We start from the raw sequence: 17,733 nt of genomic DNA, 5'->3' as shown, positions 1-17,733 counted from the left end.
GATCCAAGATCTCCGTAAACTGTAGGCTAGTCTGGTCTACATAGATCCAAGATCTCCGTAAACTGTAGGCTAGTCTGGTCTACATAGATCCAAGACATCGGGACTTATATAGAGTGAGGCATTGTTTAAAGAAAAAAAGGAATCGAGGTGGAAGGCAGTGAGAAGACAGATACAGCAGAGCCTACAGCAGCATGAAGCCTTGGCTTTAAAAGCAGGATCTGCCAATTTATTATCTATAAACAAATCATATCCCTTACACTCCTACTTTCTCATTATAAAAGGCACTCTTATTTCATGAGTCTATGAGTATCAAGTGAGGTAAGGTATTCATAAGGGTTTCTTCCCTTTCTTTTAGAAGTACCAAAATACTCTAGGAAGAGGCAGGGCCGTCGACGCAGGCCTGCTCTCTGCCTCAGGTAACCAGACAAGGCCGCCGCCGAGCTAGGGAGCTCACTTTCTCCTCGGTGAGGGGTGCTCTGAATGTAAAAGCCCGTGCACAGCATGTTTAATCAATGTTACAGCACTGCTAATGTCTACTGTAAAACACACAGGTAAACCGCCTGGAACCCCCATTACTCGGGAGCTGCATGTTCAAAACCGGACTGAGCAACTTTGTGAGACAGTATTTTGTAACACCGGTTTTTTGTTTGTTTGTTTGTTTGTTTGTTTGTTTGTTTTAAAGGGATGGGGAGTGCTGGTGCAGTGACTCAACAATGGCTTGCCCAAGATTGTCGACTTGAGTTTGACCCCTGAAACCCACAAAAACAAAAAACAAAAAAAAAAACAGAAGGAGAGACCAGACCCACTAAGTTACCCTTTAACCTCTAACATGTGCCGTAGTATTCATCCACATACACATCATACACATGCACAACATGTTTTTTAAAAAGGAGCTGGGAGATGGAGATGTAGGTCAAAGGTTGAGCCATGCCTAGCATGTAGCAGGCCCTAGGTCCAATGTCCAATGTAGCAAATGAATACACAAACACACAACAGTCTACAGCCAGACACATGCACAGTGAATGTTTTAAAAAGCTGTCTGTTTTTTACAAATGGGGACGCAGATAAAAAAAGGTAAAGAGAAGAGTTTGGGCTTCTAGGACACTTTAAGCATATTATCAAGTTCATTTTCAGAATTTTCTCAAGTCCTTGAGAAAACACACAATGCATGGTAACCACCTGATCCCAGTTTCACTGTATGTGTGTCTGTCCCTTTTTTATCCCCTTGATGCCCCTAGCCATGTAGTCCACGGTTAACTATACTGGCAAGTATTCCTGTTCCTAGTCTAGGAATGAAAATATCTTGAGTTTGAAACCAGCCTGGCCTATACATTGACTTACAAGACAGCCTGCGATATACTGGGATCTTGAATATATTTTTAAAATTAATAAAATCATAATCTTCAAAATAAAATAAAAACACCAGGTGGTGGAGGCACACACCTTTAATGTCAGCACTTGAGAGGCAGAGACAGGTGGATCTCAGAGTTCGAGGATAGCCTGGTCTATGGAGAGAGTTCCAGGACATTCAGGGTTACAGAGAAATACTGTCTCAAAAAAACAAAAAATAAAAAGTAAGTAAAAACCTATGGCATAGAATTATATAATAGGCTAAATTTTCTCTGTAACTATTGTTACATTTTAGAAAATGTTTTAACATTTATTTATAATATTTAATATTAATTTTAAAACACTCAAAGTTACAAATTGTGAACAGTGATTTCTCTCTCTAGTGAAGCTTTTCTTCACTAAGGAATACACTGTTCTTCAGATCATCTAACTACAGTTTTAAGTTTTAAACATAACCTAAGAAGTCACTGTCTTGCTGTACTGGGAACAGACCCACTTGTGATTTAAACAGGAATCAAACCAGAGCATACAAACAATACACTGCAATGTTGTTAAAAGCTCTATCATTTCCTCAGAAACGCCCCAGCCATCTGCATTTGTGGAGTTTAGGATGGGCTGCTGAGACTCACCGACTGCATGCTGACCCCAACTCGCTGAAACCACATCCTCATCAGGCACTTAATCCAGCCCAGCATGGAGATGGCTGCGTCTTCCCAACCTGCAGGTCAAGAACTTCAGGCATCCATAGCAGCACATGGTCCATAGAGCACACTGAAAATGTCAATGCAAATAAACAATTCACAACTGGGCACTAAGATGAGATCATTTTTATTTAGAATCTCTATGTTTACATGTCTCACAAGTAAGTTTAAAATACCTTAAAACTTGGAGTGCAAATTAGAACAAACTACACATTCTCAGCTTGTTTATAAAGCAGCACACACCTATCACCCCAGCACTCAGAAGTCACAGGCAGGCAAACTCTTATGAGTTTCAGGCAGCCTTGTCCACATAGCTCCAGAATGGCCAGGGCTACAAAGAGACTATGTCTAAAATAAAATAAAAATGAATAAACAATAACAACATAGCCATGATACAAGCATATGTTGTAATGTGAAATCATGCAGCATGTCCAACACTAACCAGAACATACATGTCTTCATTACTTTATAAAAATGTCCGTGACTAGAGCTTAGATCAGATGCATTGTAGTATCATTGTAGTAGTATATCAATGCAGGTTATATGAACAAATCTTCTTAACTCAATAGGAATCTCAAATCAAAGACTCAAACTGTCAAAACAGCAGGGCAATGGTGGCTCATGTCTTTAATCCCAGCACTTGGGAGGCTGAGGCAGGCAGATTTCTGAGTTCGAGGCCAGCCTGGTCTACAGAATTCCAGGACAGCCCAGGCTACACAGAGAAACCCTGTCTCAAAAAACCGAAAAAACAAAACAAAACAAAAACCAAAAACTCTCAAAGGAGAGATGAGTGATTTTTTTTTTAATATATAAAGCAGTCAGTTGTGGTGAATCTCACATGCAATCCCAGCATTTGGACAGTCAGTTGTTCAAAACCACTCTAAACTACAAGAAATCTTGTCATGAAAACAAAACAAAACATTCATGAGTGTGGTAGCACTGAGGAGGCTGAGGCAGAGGGATCAGTTTATGTGGCAACCAAGGCCTACATAAGAATATACTGTCAGCAAATAAGACAAGTAACAGAATCCTACCACCATTTTTTAAAAAAATGATTAACTTCATAAAGTTATGTACAAAGTCACTCCTGTAAATGCTAACACTTCTGAGGCACAGGAAGAACTAAGAGCTTGCCGCTTAAACTACACAGCAAGATACCGTCTCTCAGTACAAATTGGCACATATCTTTTCCCCCCTCCGGTTTTTCAAGATAATGTTTCTTCCCTGTGTAGCCCTAGCTGTTCTGTCCTGGAACTCACTCTGTAGGCCAGGCTGGCCTTTAACTCATAAATCTGTCCCCTTACCTCCTACCCTCTACCTCTCCCAAGCCCCCAACTCCCCCATTCCCTACTCCCCAACCCCAGCTAATTTAATCCTTTTCCTTACAGGTTTGTCTCACAGTCTCAGGAATCCTACAATATGCAGGTTTTCTGCCTGGCTTCTTTCACCCTGTGTGACACTTAAGCTTCGTCCACACAAATCTTCTCAGGGTTAAAAGCTAAATTTTTTGTGGTGAATATTCTATTCTCTACAAGTATCATGATTTATTATTTATTCATCTAAGAAAGACATCTCGATTGCTTCTAAGCGTTAATTATAACAAATAGAAAACCCTATTTACGTATATATGTGACCACCTACTTATGGGGTGTCACAGGACAGTTTCAGGAGCCAACCCCTAAATGTTATCTATCCCCTTAATACACACGTTTCTTTCAATACAAGGTCAGCCCTTGGCCTGGAACTTAGCTGAGCTGGCTAGCAAGCCCCAGGGATCTATCTGCCTATCCCTCCTCAGGGTGCTCAGATAACAAGCATTCATTATCCACACTCAGTTTTTCAGTTGGGTTCTGGGGATTAAATTCAGGTCCCTGTGTTTATCAACTGACCTACCTCCCTAGCCCTGGGTTTTCTTGTTATGTGTTGTTGTTGTTGTTGTTGTTGTTGTTGTTTTTATTGCTTGCATTTGTTTTCAGACAGGGTATATTGTAATCCAAGCTAGCTTAACTCACTGCATAGACTTAAGTGACTTTGTATTTCTGATCCTGCCTGCCTCTGCATCTTGAGTTCAGTTTATAGGTATGTGCCACCAAACCCAGCCAGATTTCTTTATTCTTAATACTACATTGGTCAGGATTCTCAAGAAAATCAGAACCAATAGGTTATACTGGGATATAAAGAATTTTATGAAATACTGATTCATTCAACTATAGAGACTGAAAATGTCATGCCAAGTCAAAATGGGCAGTATAGGTGACATAATGACTGCCACTGTGCTCCAGGGAATATCCCAACTCCACACACTCAATTACTCACCATGGCGTTTTCCTAGGCCATGCTCACTGTTTAATGGAAAATTGGCAAGCCACTGCAATACTGCTGTTTCTACAGACTTCTCTAAACCAGTTCAGCTCACTATTACTTTAAATGTGTCAATGTTGTTCCCGCCAATTTCTCCCTTAAAACAAAACAAAGCCCTTGGGCTGGAGAGATGGCTCAGCAGGTTAGGAGCACTGTCTGCTCTTCCTGGAGGTCCAGAGTTCAATTCCCAGCAACCACATGGTGGCTCACAATCATCTGTAATGGGATCTGATGCCCTCTTCAGGTGTGTTTGAAGACAGCTACAGTGTACTCATCTCATATATATATATATATTCCCCCTTTTAAAAAGTCCTCAAACAGATAATGAAGCAAAGGAATGACCCCTTGGCTTTTTTATTTTTTATGCTTTGTATACAAGTCTTCCAGATGCATGTGGGAGCCTGAAGAAGGCCTGAAGATGGCACCAAACTCTCTGGAGCTATATTTGTATAGGAGTTTTTTAGCCTCCTACCATGGGTGCAGGAAACTGAAGTCAGGCCTCTGAAAAGCAGCAAGGGCACCTCCCAGCTGAGCTCTCTCCAACTCTGGCTCTGAACTTGTGATTCTCTTCTGCTACCTCACCAGCTGCTCCACACTCTTGATCACTTAGGACATGTAAGTCACTGCTGCTATTCAGCTGTGACCTTCACTGTTTCTACTCCAAGCCATTCCCTAAAAGTAATTCTGCACAGCATCAATGATGACGTTCAATACTTGAACGATTCTAACTTTCTCACAGATGCTGCCATTCTCAGAAAGACATAAACAGGTAAGACAAGCAAAAGGCACATGCTTGTCATCCCTAAATACAGAGGAGGGCAGAAGATCAGTTCAAGGTTTCCCTTGGCAGCACAGTGAGTCTAAGGTCAGCCTGTACTACATGAGACGTGGGCAGGTTAGCCTTGGTGTTTTGTCTCAAGAATGAGTCAGTGGCCAAGAGGGACCAGACCTTGGGTCTACTGCTTTAGCAACGTAATCTAACAGCTTTTGACAAAGGAGAAGGAAAGGGGGAAAGGGCAAAACCTATCACCATGTTTACCAAGCTTGAGCCTGCTAGAGCAGGCTTCATTGACTCTCTACAAAACCAGGCTGGCCTCCCAACTCAAGAGATCCACCTGCCTCAGCCTCCCAAGTGCTGGGATTAAAGGCGTCATAGTCACTCTGTGGCCAGCCTGGGCTACATGAGACCCTGCCTCAGAAAAAAGGGCAAAACTACACCACACCCAGCTAAAATACAGCCTCAGAACAAGTTACAAAACAGGATTTTTTTTTTTTTTTTTTTTTGCTGTATATACTCTGTACATACTCTGTAGTGCTTTTAAAGGTTATCCCGAGACCACAAACTATTACAAAATATTACGTGTATATAGTTTATATACTGACTTGAAGGTCCATTTACATTATTACAAACAACACTCTCTAAATATTATCATCTCATTTTTATGAAATTTCTCAACTTTTTATTTTTCTTATATACAGAAAGATATATATCAAACTATTAAAGCTGACAAGAGTGGACAGAGGCAATTTTCTTCCTTCTATAGTCTTTACTATTTAGTCGACGTTTGAAAGTATGTTTACTTTCTCACTTAAAACCAAAATTTAGGCAGAGACAGATCTCCATCTCTTCAAGTATGAGGCCAGCCTGTTCTAGAGATTGAGCTCCAGGCCAGCCAGGAGTACATAGCAAGAAATAATCTCAAATTGAAAACAACAAAAACACACAAAGCTTGGATCTGGTGGTGAACTCCCATAACAGCCCAGTTCTTACAAGATGAAGCTTGATAGATCAGGGATTCAGAGCTACCGTCAGCACTGAGGGCTGTGATAGTCACAAAACCCCAGAGTCAGTCCTTAGTGTCATCAGGAAGAAATCTAAAACCGCAGCAGAAGGGTAAATGTACCCAGGCTAGCTTTCACTCACATAATCCTGTCACCTTCTATCTACACATAGTTCTTTTTTTTTTTTAAACTAGTTTTCTTTTTTTTTTTTTTTAGTTTATTTATTTTATTTATGTAAGTACACTGTAGCTATCTTCAGACACACCAGAAGAGGGTCTCAGGTCTTATTACAGATGGTTGTGAGCCATCATGTGGTTGCTGGGAATTGAACTCAGGACCTGTGGAAGAGCAGTCAGTGCTCTCTGAGCCATCTCTCCAGCCCTAGACATAGTTCTTTTCTCCTCACAGTATGAAAGGTTTCACAACACAAGATGATCCTCTACCATGTAGCTGCATCCCTGGCGTACTCAGCAATCTTCTAACCAGTCTTCACCCTCATCCTTCTACCAAAGGCATCCAAGGGGCACGGGACTAACAGATGTCCTACTAATTTCAGTTATTTCTTCTTTGAACCTTTAGAATTTTATAAACCCAACTTCCAAGAATTTAATAAGCTTTTTATTTTACACAATTGTATGTATCCTTCTAACTGCCCCCTCTACACTCTCCAGACCAGCTGTTTCAAATTTACCTATGCTCTCTGCTACAGTTTGACTATGCCCTCCAATATTTTTGTATTTTGTTTTGCTTGATTCAAGCCTTTCTAATACAAGGTGTCTTGTAGCCCAGTTTGGCCTCATTCTCATTATGCTAGCAAAGATGGCTTTGACTTCCCTCTACTTCCTAAACAATAGAATTACAAGAGTCCTTGCTGCTCTTGCAAAGGACTCAAGTTCTTGAGTTCAGTTCTCAGTACCTACATGGCAGCTCTAAGAACCCTACCTATAACTCCAGTTCCACAGAGGACTGAGGCTTTTTTGGCCTCCGAAGGTACTGCATGAATGTGGTGTACATACAGGCACTCACGCACATAAAACAAGTATTTACGAACTTAAACAACTGTGATCCACTAGGCCTGGCTCCCCACAACAATGGGGCTTCTGAAAGAAACCTAATCCCCAAATAGTAATAATTCTAGGCTGGACAGAAAGACCGCCTTGAGTTCAATGCCACAATTGGCCCTACTGAGTTTATAAATAGTGTAGGCTACACACCAAGACCCAGTCTCAAACAAAACAAAGCAAAACAAAACAAGAGGTGATCTGAAGGTGCTGTCAGGTGGGCGAAGAGGGTGTGTTAGTGCAGTTAGCTTCTGACTAGGAGAACCAGTTCAACATCTTGTATGCATGCCATCTCCCCAGCTTCCCTCTCTCGCTTTTCCTTTCCCCAGCATGACTGTCCCAGGAGCAGGTGCCAAGGTGCTGCACTTCTTTCTCCAAAACAGCCACATAAATCTTTCCTGGATGTTCTGCTAAAACAGCAGAAAACGGACTATCTCTTGAATCCATCTTCCTCCTCCATTTCTCAGTAAATAAAGCAACACACTGATACCATCAGCTGAGTAAAAATCTCACAGTGCCCTGCCACATAATTATTTGTATTTGTGCAGCATTTACTATACCCTTGGTCTCTCCTGTCCCTCATTCCAAACAAATGGTCAGTCTCCTCTACCCTGTCACTTCTTACAACACCCTGCATCGCAAAGATCCTCTCTTCACCCTTATTACCTCTATCACTACGTCCTAGTTTCTCTTTCTCCCACCTGCATTTAAGACAAAATCTAAACTGAGCTTGAAAACTTTCCTCCCAAATCTGTTGTCCATATGTTCTTACTTGATAAAGTCACATCTCTATTACCAGTTATCCCATTGTTTTTCTTTTATTTTCTATAATCAAGTTGTCTTCACCAGAAACCTTATTCTTAGAAACCTTCAAAATCATAAATAGACAGGTATTCCCTTCTCCCATGACTGTTACCCTAATTTTTTTGATCTGGTCAGTTCTTTGTCATCCTCCACATACTTCACAATCTACATGTTGACACAGTCATTAAGGTAACTCCAAAGGTTCAATATACTCTTCATCTTCCAACCTGTAGTCAATATTCTACTTACCAACTATCTCCTATACTAATGTATTGTTTCAGCTTAGCTATGCCTCTTCTAAGAAGTCTTTCTTGATCAACCAGAATTAAGACCCTCCTGTGCTGCTGGGCAGTGATGGTGCTTGCCTTTAGTCCCAGCACATCAAGACAGCCAGGCCTACACTAAAAAACCCAGTCTTGAAAAACAAACAAAACACACACACACACACACACACACACACACAAAACAAAAACACCCTCCTGTGCATTTATTTCTCTGTACATTAGCATATTAAAATCACATGCCCAAATTGTTTTTGTTGTTCATTTGACTTAATCAATTTGGATAGACTTAATCAATTTGGATAGATACTATAGCTCAGCTTTTAGGACAGTGTGTAGTAGTTGCTCAACTGTTAAGTGGCTATCAAAACATATGTACTGGCCTACGTTTAATCCCAATGAGTGGGGGGTGGGAGGGTGAGACAGGGGAATCAAGAGTTCAAGGAAATGGAAACAAGATGGCTGAGGGGTAAAGGTGCCTGTTGTCATGCCTAAAGCCCCACACTGGACTCCCAAGACCCACACATGGAAGGGAAACATGTAATAAAAAAAGTTTTAAAAAGAATTCAAGACCAGCTTGGATTAGACAGGGAGACCTACACTCAAATACATACATACAAACATAAATACATATACACACATATACATATGTATACATATATATCTATATGACTTTTGCTTTTATGAGTTAAGTAATATTCAAACAAACTCTCCTCTCACTTAGAACAAGTAAATTAGGTGGAAAAAAAGAAAAAAGAAAACTGCCAAGCAGTGGTAACACACGCCTTTAATCCCAGCACTTGGGAGGCAGAGGCAAGCGGATTTCTGAGTTCAAGGCCAGCCTTGTCTACAGAGTGAGTTTCAGGACAGCCAGGGTTACACAGAGAAACCCTGTCTCAAAAACAAACAAACAAACAAAAAAAAAAAACAGAAAAATAAAACTGCTGACTCTGAAACCATCAAAGCCGATTAAGAACAGGAAGGATAACCAAGTCAAGAGCTGGTTTAGCCAAGCATAGAAGTAAATTCCTTTAATTTCTGCACCTCAGAGGTAGAAGCAGGAGGACTATGAGTTCATGGCCAACTTGGGCAATATATAAAAACATTTATATATATAAAATTTAAAAAAGGAAATAATAAATGAAAACGTTGGTTCTTTGAAGAGTCTATTAATTGTAAAAAAAAAAATATATATATATATAGTGCTCTGATGAAATTCATTAAGAAAAAAATAGAGAAACATATTCGCTCTATCAGGAATAATAAAAAAAGATACCAGTACATTTCCTACAGATAACAAGAGAACCATATAAAGAAGACAACTTTGGATGCAATAAATTTCTGTGAAACGTTTATAAATAAATAAATAAATAAATAAGAAGCCAAAACACTGAAACACTGAAAGCAGTTATAGTGGCTACCTTTGATTCAATCTGGGTAATTAATTGGGTGTTTTCTGATATGCAAACTTTTTTTTTTTTTTTTTTTTTGAAGGTAAAAGATCCACTTTTGATCTAGATTTTGAGTCAGAAAGACACACTTTTTTTTTTTTTGGTTTTTTCGAGACAGGGTTTCTCTTTATAGCTCTGGCTGTCCTGGAGCTCACTTTGTAGACCAGGCTGGCCTCGAACTCAGAAATCCGCCTGCCTCTGCCTCCCGAGTGCTGGGATTAAAGGCGTGCGCCACCACGCCCGGCTCAAACTTTCTTTTCTTAACGTGGATGTCTATAACATGAATGTATGCTTTGTGATAGATTTATATATGTATGACTTATCAATGTATGTTATAATTCATGTGATGGCTAATTCCCATCCAGCTTGATTTTTCCCCATAGCATTGATACATACATACACATATTTGTCCATGTATGTAAATTTAAGTGTTCATGTATGATAGCTAATCTTGTCAACCTGAATATAACTGGAATCAACTAGAACCCAGGCAGCTGGGTACACCTGTGAAGGATTTTCTTGGTTGGTCATTTGAGGTGGACACCCACCCTGTCATGGTTTGAATATGCTTGGCCCAATGAGTGGAGTTATGGTCTTGTTCGAGTAAGTGTGTCCTAAGTCCCTCATCCTAGCTTCCTGGAAGTCAGCCTTCAGATGAAGATGTAGAACTCTCAGCTCCTCCTATACCATGTCTGCCTGGATGCTGCCATGTTCCTGCCTTGATGATAGTGGACTGAACCTCTGAACCTGTAAGCCAGCCTCAATTAAATGTTGTCCTTATAAAAGGTGCCTTGGTCATGGTGTCTGTTCACAGCAGTAAAACCCTAACTAAGACACACCCTAAATAGGCCACACCTTCTAGTGGCAGCCTACATAAAGGTAGAGAAAGAACTTTTTGCCTGTCTGCACTCACTCCTACTGTTCAGTTGCTGTTGCATTCCTTCATTGATGTTCTTTGGAATTCCAATGTAAACCAAAAGACTGTCACCTCTCTAGGGGCTGCTGGGAGACATCTAGTCTCATGGACTGAACAGTTCCTTGATGCTTCTATAAGGAGATATTGATTGTTGGACTAATGGGATCACAGCCACTCCAATTAACCCACATATATGCACTATCTATCAGTCTGTTCCTCTAGAGAACCCTGCATGACTAATACAATATATATATATATACACCTAAATATATAAATACAACCTGCTAGCCAGGCAGTGGTGGCACACATTTAATCCCAGCACTGAGGAGGCAGAGGCAAGCAGATCTCTGAGTTCAAAGACAGCCTGGTCTACAGAGTGAATTCTTGTCTTGAGAAAAAAAAAAAAAAACCACAGAAAAAAACAAAACCTGTTTCAATCTGCATGTTACTTGTATGTCTATAGTTTTAGGGCTGACTGTCTAGTCTTAGATAACCAATTATTGTGCTCTTCCCTGGCTGGATCTGACCTGAAAGCCTCCTTCCCTCAGGACTAGCATTCCCGGCACCAAACATGCCACACTAGCTTCCTAAGGAGAGAAGCAACCAAACACCTTACCCAGCTATGAACCACAACACTGACCAGTGTGGCAAGCTAACCTTATGATACAATAGTGATTCCCTTAGCAGTCACCAATAGCTCTCTTACTGGACACAAGATCTACTCAACAAGAGAAATCTTGAATGGTATGAGAAACCTAGCCAACTACCCAGGGCTGGTGAAATCATACAACCATTTTATTAAGCCAGCACAATCCTACAGCATAAACTACACTCTAAGTTATTTATGCTCATGCCTACAGATAAGTATAATTCTCATCCCTCACTAGCTCTGTTATTTAAGGCAGGGTTTCTCATAGGCCTGGGCTAATCAACGACCTAGGATAGGTGGCCTGTGAGCCCCCAGAATCCTCCTGTCTATCTCCTAGGAACTCAGATTTTAAGTGCAGGGCACCATGCCCCCCTTTTTACAAGGTTATAGGGATCATAGAAATAGCATTAAAATCGGCTGCAGATTGTTTCCAATGTGGTTGTTGAGGTTTGCTCTGTTGCTGTGTATTGCAATGTTACATTCTATACGAGGTCTCCGGTTTACAAGCTTTTGTTGTGCAAACCTTGTTCCTTGATTTATAACGATTGGTTAAATAAAATTGGGATTAGAGGTAGGTGGGTTTAGAGCGACCTGGCTGTAGGAGAGAAAAGAGGAGGAGGAAGAACAAGGGAAAACAGAAGCAGCCATGAGGGGAGAGGCACCATGAGCACATGGCCAGGAGAAACAGCAAGTATCTGGGGTCCACCACTGGGGAGGTAGCCGGCAGGCCTGCAGTTATAAGAGTAGATTAGGGGTCATGCCCCAGTAATTGTCAAAGCCAAATAAAAGAACTGTAGTCTGAATCCCATTTATTTACTGTAAGCTAGTCGGGGATAACCTTAAATTGGTTGTCCAACATTTATGTATGGATACATATGTAGAGCTAAGCATACTTTTTCCTGGAAACTTTGTGATGATGGTATACAGGCTAATTAACTAGGCTACTCTAACATATAAGAAACAAACTACTTTTATGGGAAGGGGTATAGCAAGCAGTTAGAGAGAGAACCAAGAGTAAATGAGAATAGAAATTAGAACCTATTTTAGAACACAATACATACTAACTCCTTGCATCAAAAAAGACAATCCACATTCCAGTGTCAAACACTGATGTAAAATCAAGAATAATCAAAGTAACAACTGATTAGCTGAAAGTTTCCTGTTTTTTGAGAATGAGTCTTCCTCTGCTTATGTTCCAAGTTTGCTGATCTTTTCCTCAACAGAGTGACCTTTTTTCTTTTGTTTGTTATTTAATTTTTATGTATAACTATTTTGCTTGCATATATATATATGTATATATATACATATATATATACTACATACTTGCCCAGAAGCCAGAAGACACTGGATCCCCTGGAATTGGCATTATAGACAGTTGTAAGCCATCATGTCAGTTCTAGGAACAGAAATGAGCTCTTACACAAGAAAGAGCAACAAGGGCTCTTAACTGCTAAGCCATGTCTCCAGACCCTGTTGTTTGAATGGCCTTAGAAGGCTGAGGTTGATGCTGCACACCTAGTATTTGGTGTCTGAGGAAGATCCCATAAGCTACGGAATTATTAGCTAGTTTGGCTACATGACCAGCTTAGCTATTTGTTAAGACTTATTTTATTTAGCCAATATATTTGTATTTGCCAATATACAGTATATTGACTGAGCACGCCAGTAATCTCAGCACTTGGGAGAGGAAGGTAGACCCCTCTGAATTCCACGCAAGCCTTTTCTACACAGCAAGGTCCATGAAAACTAGGGCTATACAATAGATCTTGTCTTAAAAGCTAAAAACAGGGGCTGGTGAGATGGCTCAGTGGGTAAGAGCACCCGACTGCTCTTCTGAAGGTCCAGAGTTCAAATCCCAGCAACCACATGGTGGCTCACAACCATCCGCAACGAGATCTGGCGCCCTCTTCTGGAGTGTCTGAAGTGTGACATATAATAAATAAAATCTTAAAAAAAAAAAAAAAAAGCTAAAAACAACAAAAAGGATGTACAGTTAGAGACCAGAAGAGAGCTTCCTGCCACTTAGAGCTGGAGTTATAGATGTGTGCCACAAGAGGGTACCCACAAACATTGCATACCCAGCTCTATAAGCAAGCCTAGCTCATCCTCCTCCACTGTCCATCAAATCCTATTTATACCCTCCAAACATCACGTGCCCTCTACAGGTCTTGAGCATGTGTGTCCATCTCAGCTGACATCACTCTGCCAATCAGCCCTACATCTGTGGATGCAGCAAGAAACTGCAACACACCACCACTATGGAGCATTTCTCTCTCTAGAGTCTGACAAATGCAGCTCAACTACAAAGATCAATACATGCATGTCATTAGCAAATAAATCTTTATCCCATGTCCTTTCACGTGCTTGCTTTAGTAGAACATCCTTTCGCCTATGTCCACTTCAGCTACATGTTCCTTCAGGTGTTTAGCCCAGCAAAACACCGTTCAACAGAGTTTCTAAAGAACCCTTAAGTTTCCACTTCAGTTACTAGACTTGCATTTCAATTCAAAGATTAGGGTATTGATAGAGAGTTAACTGCACATTTATAGTCAAACTTGGTTTTATATAATCGCAAACCCATTTCTATTACCTTCTTTTTAAAAATAATTTTTAACTTTTAAATGATTTTTGTGTATGTATAATATGTGATCAATATATGTGGACACAACTTACTTTCATGTAACAAGATAGTCAGTAAGTGTCACAACTTCCTTGACTAAGTCATTATAATGTAAAACAGCTACATACACTAGGAAAAGGTGACTGGAATTGGGTGTGGTGACTGAGGCAGGAGGTTTTAGGCAGCTCAACCTAATCTACATAGTGCATTCCACCCCAGCCTAGAATAAGGAAGACATAACTCTGTCTCAAAACCAAACCAAACAGAAAAGTGAACGCTAAATTCCCAAGTATCATGAAATACTCCTTAATTATTTTTTTCTGGATGTGGTGAAGCAAGCTTTAAATCCTGTAGTTGGGAGGTGGAGGGGGGGAGGATCCGAACTTCTATTGACCATCCTCAAGCACAAAACCAGGTTTAAGCCAGAAGAGGTTACATCAGACCATTCACAAAACAAACCATCAGGGGGAAAGAAAGGTTTGGTTAAGTTTGACTTCAGATCTCAAAGTTTCTGTAGTCTGGCTACACGCAAACTACGCACGCCTAGAAAGTTCAGAGCTGCCAGCCGAAAATGACAGAAAAGTAGGTCCAGGTAGAACAGGCTGAACGCCGTGGGCCGCCCCGTTCAGCCCGGATCCAGCGAGGGCACAACGCCGACTGCGGGGGATGGGAGCCAGGCCGGCGGCCCGCGGAGCTCAGCAGGCCAGGCGCGGGCGAGCCGGAGGGCTGCTCTCCGCTCCGGGCTTCCGCGGCCTCCCTCCCGCTCGCCGGCCTCCCGCGCCGCGCCCCGTCCACTCCCTTGTCCACAACACGGCCTCCCGCCACCGTTCCGCTCCGGGTGGTAGCCATTCCCCACCCCGCCAACCGCTTTTCTGTCCCGGGCCCCACTCACCTCGGCTGCGCAGCAGCCCTCACCTTCGTAGCTGCTCAGCCTTCCAGATTGGCTGTCCCAGGACCTTATGCCAATCAGCCAATCCCCGCCCCTGGCCCGGCCCAGGCTGACCAGTGAGCGGCTCGCTGCGGCCCGGGGGCGGGCTCAGCAGAGGCCGGCGGAAGGCGTGTCTGCTCCCCGGCCACGCCGGCTACCTGTCCCGGTCTCTGTGCGCACGCGCGGTGCCAGTAAGGGGCGTGTGCTTTCTAGAGTGCCGCGCTTTGTCTTGGGTGCTTCTGCCCCTGTTATTTTTGTTGGTAAACTTCGCCCCTTTTGGGTGTAGGAATACCCACATTCCGAGTGAAGTCTCAAGTGTGTGCCCGCTGAAAGGAGCTGGGTCCTTAGCCTAGCCTAGCCTATGTCGAAGCCCTTCTCATCCCACGCTCTGTGGGGACTTTGTCTGCCAGGGCGATCTGTTTCGGGCCTCACATCCCGGACCTATATTCTGGAGGAGTGAAAGGCGCTGCTCAGAGGGAGTGAAGACTTATCCTGCCATCAGTTCCCCCGCCTCAAAGTCTCCCTAATTGGTGTGCGTACTTTTTAATGAAGATTTCAGATAACCTAGTCATGAAAATACGATCAGTCTGTGTCAAGTTAGCTATAAACAGCACGGTGGTGTGTGTGGGTGCGATAAAACGTGAATATGGAGGGAAAGCCTATCAGTAATTCAAGAGGCCGCTCCTACCTGGGCGTGGCGGCTCCTGCTATGTAAAACGAGTAGTTTGAAGTTGGAGGCTGGAGGAGCCAGAGTTAAAGGCCAGCCTTGTCCAAAACAACCTGGAAGAGGGTGGGAGAGTTGAGGTGGGAAGTGGGCAGCAGCTGTTGCTACTTCCCTTCTCTCTTACCCTCTCATTGGAGCGCTGGTGTTCTTGCCCTGGATGGCCTAAATTCCTCCTGGCTACTGCTTTGGATTTCATCTAGAGCTTCAATTCAGTTACTCAGCAACGGCTCGTTGGGAGCCCATTATGACAGTACAAAGTTGGTGGGTTGGGTTTTTTGTTTTGTTTTTGGTTTTTTGTTGTTGTTGGGTTGGTTGGTTTGTTTGTTTGTTTTTTAAGCCTTGAACCACACCCCGAGTAAGCCTACCAAAAGGCAGGGAGATCAAAACAAGGTTAATTAATATGTGTGATCAAGTGTTATAATGTTTTAAGTGCAAAAGGGCCTGACAGGCTGTGACCAAGGCTGGGAGAGAGAAGCCTGAGAGAGCAGTTCAGGGAGGAGTGCTTGGTCTGAAGCCTGATGAAAAGACAAAAGCTGCTGACGACAGACCAGGGCGACCATTCCAATGATACTTGTAGGATTTACTGCTAAGCTATTAGTTGCTTCAGGATCCCTGGTCACCAGCTGTGTGACCCACAGGTGACTCTCAGCTGCCTGCCACCACATATGTGATTGTCTGTGTTTAAGAAGAAGGGTGTCTGATAGCACCTATCAGTTGGAGATGGCTTAAAACCTGTTTTTTGTTTTGTTTTGATTTTATTTTTTTCTTTACAACTTCCCACCTTGCTTTACCCTCAAGTGCCCTGGAGTGGCCCTGAACTTTTTGACAATCTATATGAAGATGCAGTGACTTAAACCTGAGTAATTTTATCACAAATTATTGTTCTCCCAGTAATGGAGTCATTTCTAAGAATTCTGACCAAGCTGTGTGCCATCTCATTCAATACTATAACACAAAGAGCCTATCAACATGGTGCCTGGTACCAAACCCTGGTGAAGGAAAAAGAGAGTTTGAAATACATCAGCCAGGATCTAATCGATGAAAGACCTGCAGTCACTATGCTTTTGAACTTTTAAGCTTTGCTTTTGTTTTGTTTTGTTTTGTTTTGTTTTGTTTTGTTTTGTTTTTCGAGACAGGGTTTTTCTGTGTAGCCCTGGCTGTCCTGGAACTCACTCTGTAGACCAGGCTGGCCTTGAACTCAGAAATCCACCTGACTCTGCCTCCCAAGTGCTGGGATTAAAGGTGTGCGCCACCACTGCCCAGCAAGATTTGCTTTTTGAAAGAAAAAAAACTATTTTAGTTTTACAGAAAAGTGCCAAGGGGTGGGAAAAATTCTGATGTTACCTCACCCAGTGTTCCCTAATCTTACATTACTGTGATACATTTACAAACTAGAAACCCAACACTCATACTTTACTACCATACTGGCTGATTTTATATCAACTTGAAATGAAATTATCAGACCAAAGTTATCAGAGCCAAAGGAGCCTCAGTTGAGAAAACAACTATACAATCCAGCTGTAAGACATTTTTCTCACTTAGTGACCAGTGAGGGAGAGCGCAGCCCTTGATGAATGGTAACATTCCAGGGCTGGTAATCCTGTGTTTCATAAGAAACCATCCAGAGCAAGCCATGAGAACCAAGCCAGTAAGTAGCACCCTCCATGGCTTCTGTATCAGTTCCTGCCTTCCTCCCCCTGTTCTTGCCCTGCTTGAGTTCCTGTCCTGACTTCCTTTGAACATCAACATGAAAATGTAAGCTGAATAAACTTTTCCTTCCCAACTTGCTTTATGGTCCTGGTGTTTTATTGAAGCAATAGAAACCCTAACTAAGACAATTACTGACAAAAAAACTCCAGACTTTATTCAGATCTTGTTAATGCAAGGACTGCACCACACGTGGCCCTTAGTCATCAAATCACCTTGGTCTACACTCCTCTTTTTTTTACATCTTATTCTTCATGAGTTTGACATGTTACAGTTTTGAGACATATAGTCAGATATTTTTGTATAGTGGACCTAGATTTGAAATTGTCTGGGGTTTTTTATATAATTAACCTATGATTATAAGAAGGAAAATGCTACATATGGAGATATTTGACTCA

The 17,733-nt window shown here is 42.0% G+C and overlaps 1 protein-coding gene across 3 annotated transcripts in view; it reads right to left on the bottom strand.

The window, feature by feature from the left end:
- Mtfr1 (mitochondrial fission regulator 1) overlaps nt 1-15,824 on the bottom strand; it is a 36,517-nt gene extending 20,693 nt beyond the window's left edge. Inside the window, exons 1-2 of one of the 3 annotated variants that reach the window (XM_021158652.2) lie at nt 15,753-15,824; nt 1,980-2,121 (exon numbers count right to left, since the gene is read on the bottom strand). In XM_021158652.2, the coding sequence (XP_021014311.1) occupies nt 1,980-2,045 (66 nt within the window). In that variant the 5' untranslated portion in view covers nt 2,046-2,121; nt 15,753-15,824. Of the gene's footprint in view, nt 1-1,979; nt 2,122-14,868; nt 15,043-15,592 lie in introns of those variants that run through there. The other 2 variants (XM_021158653.2, XM_021158651.1) reach the window with 2 other exon arrangements.
- Nucleotides 15,825-17,733: the final 1,909 nt, after the last annotated feature.

The sequence above is a fragment of the Mus caroli genome, chromosome 3 (assembly GCF_900094665.2).
Source record: "Mus caroli chromosome 3, CAROLI_EIJ_v1.1, whole genome shotgun sequence".
NCBI classification, from domain to species: Eukaryota; Metazoa; Chordata; class Mammalia; order Rodentia; family Muridae; genus Mus; species Mus caroli.
The sequence above is the reverse complement of the archived record's forward strand: the minus strand, read 5'-3'. Positions and strand labels throughout refer to the sequence as shown.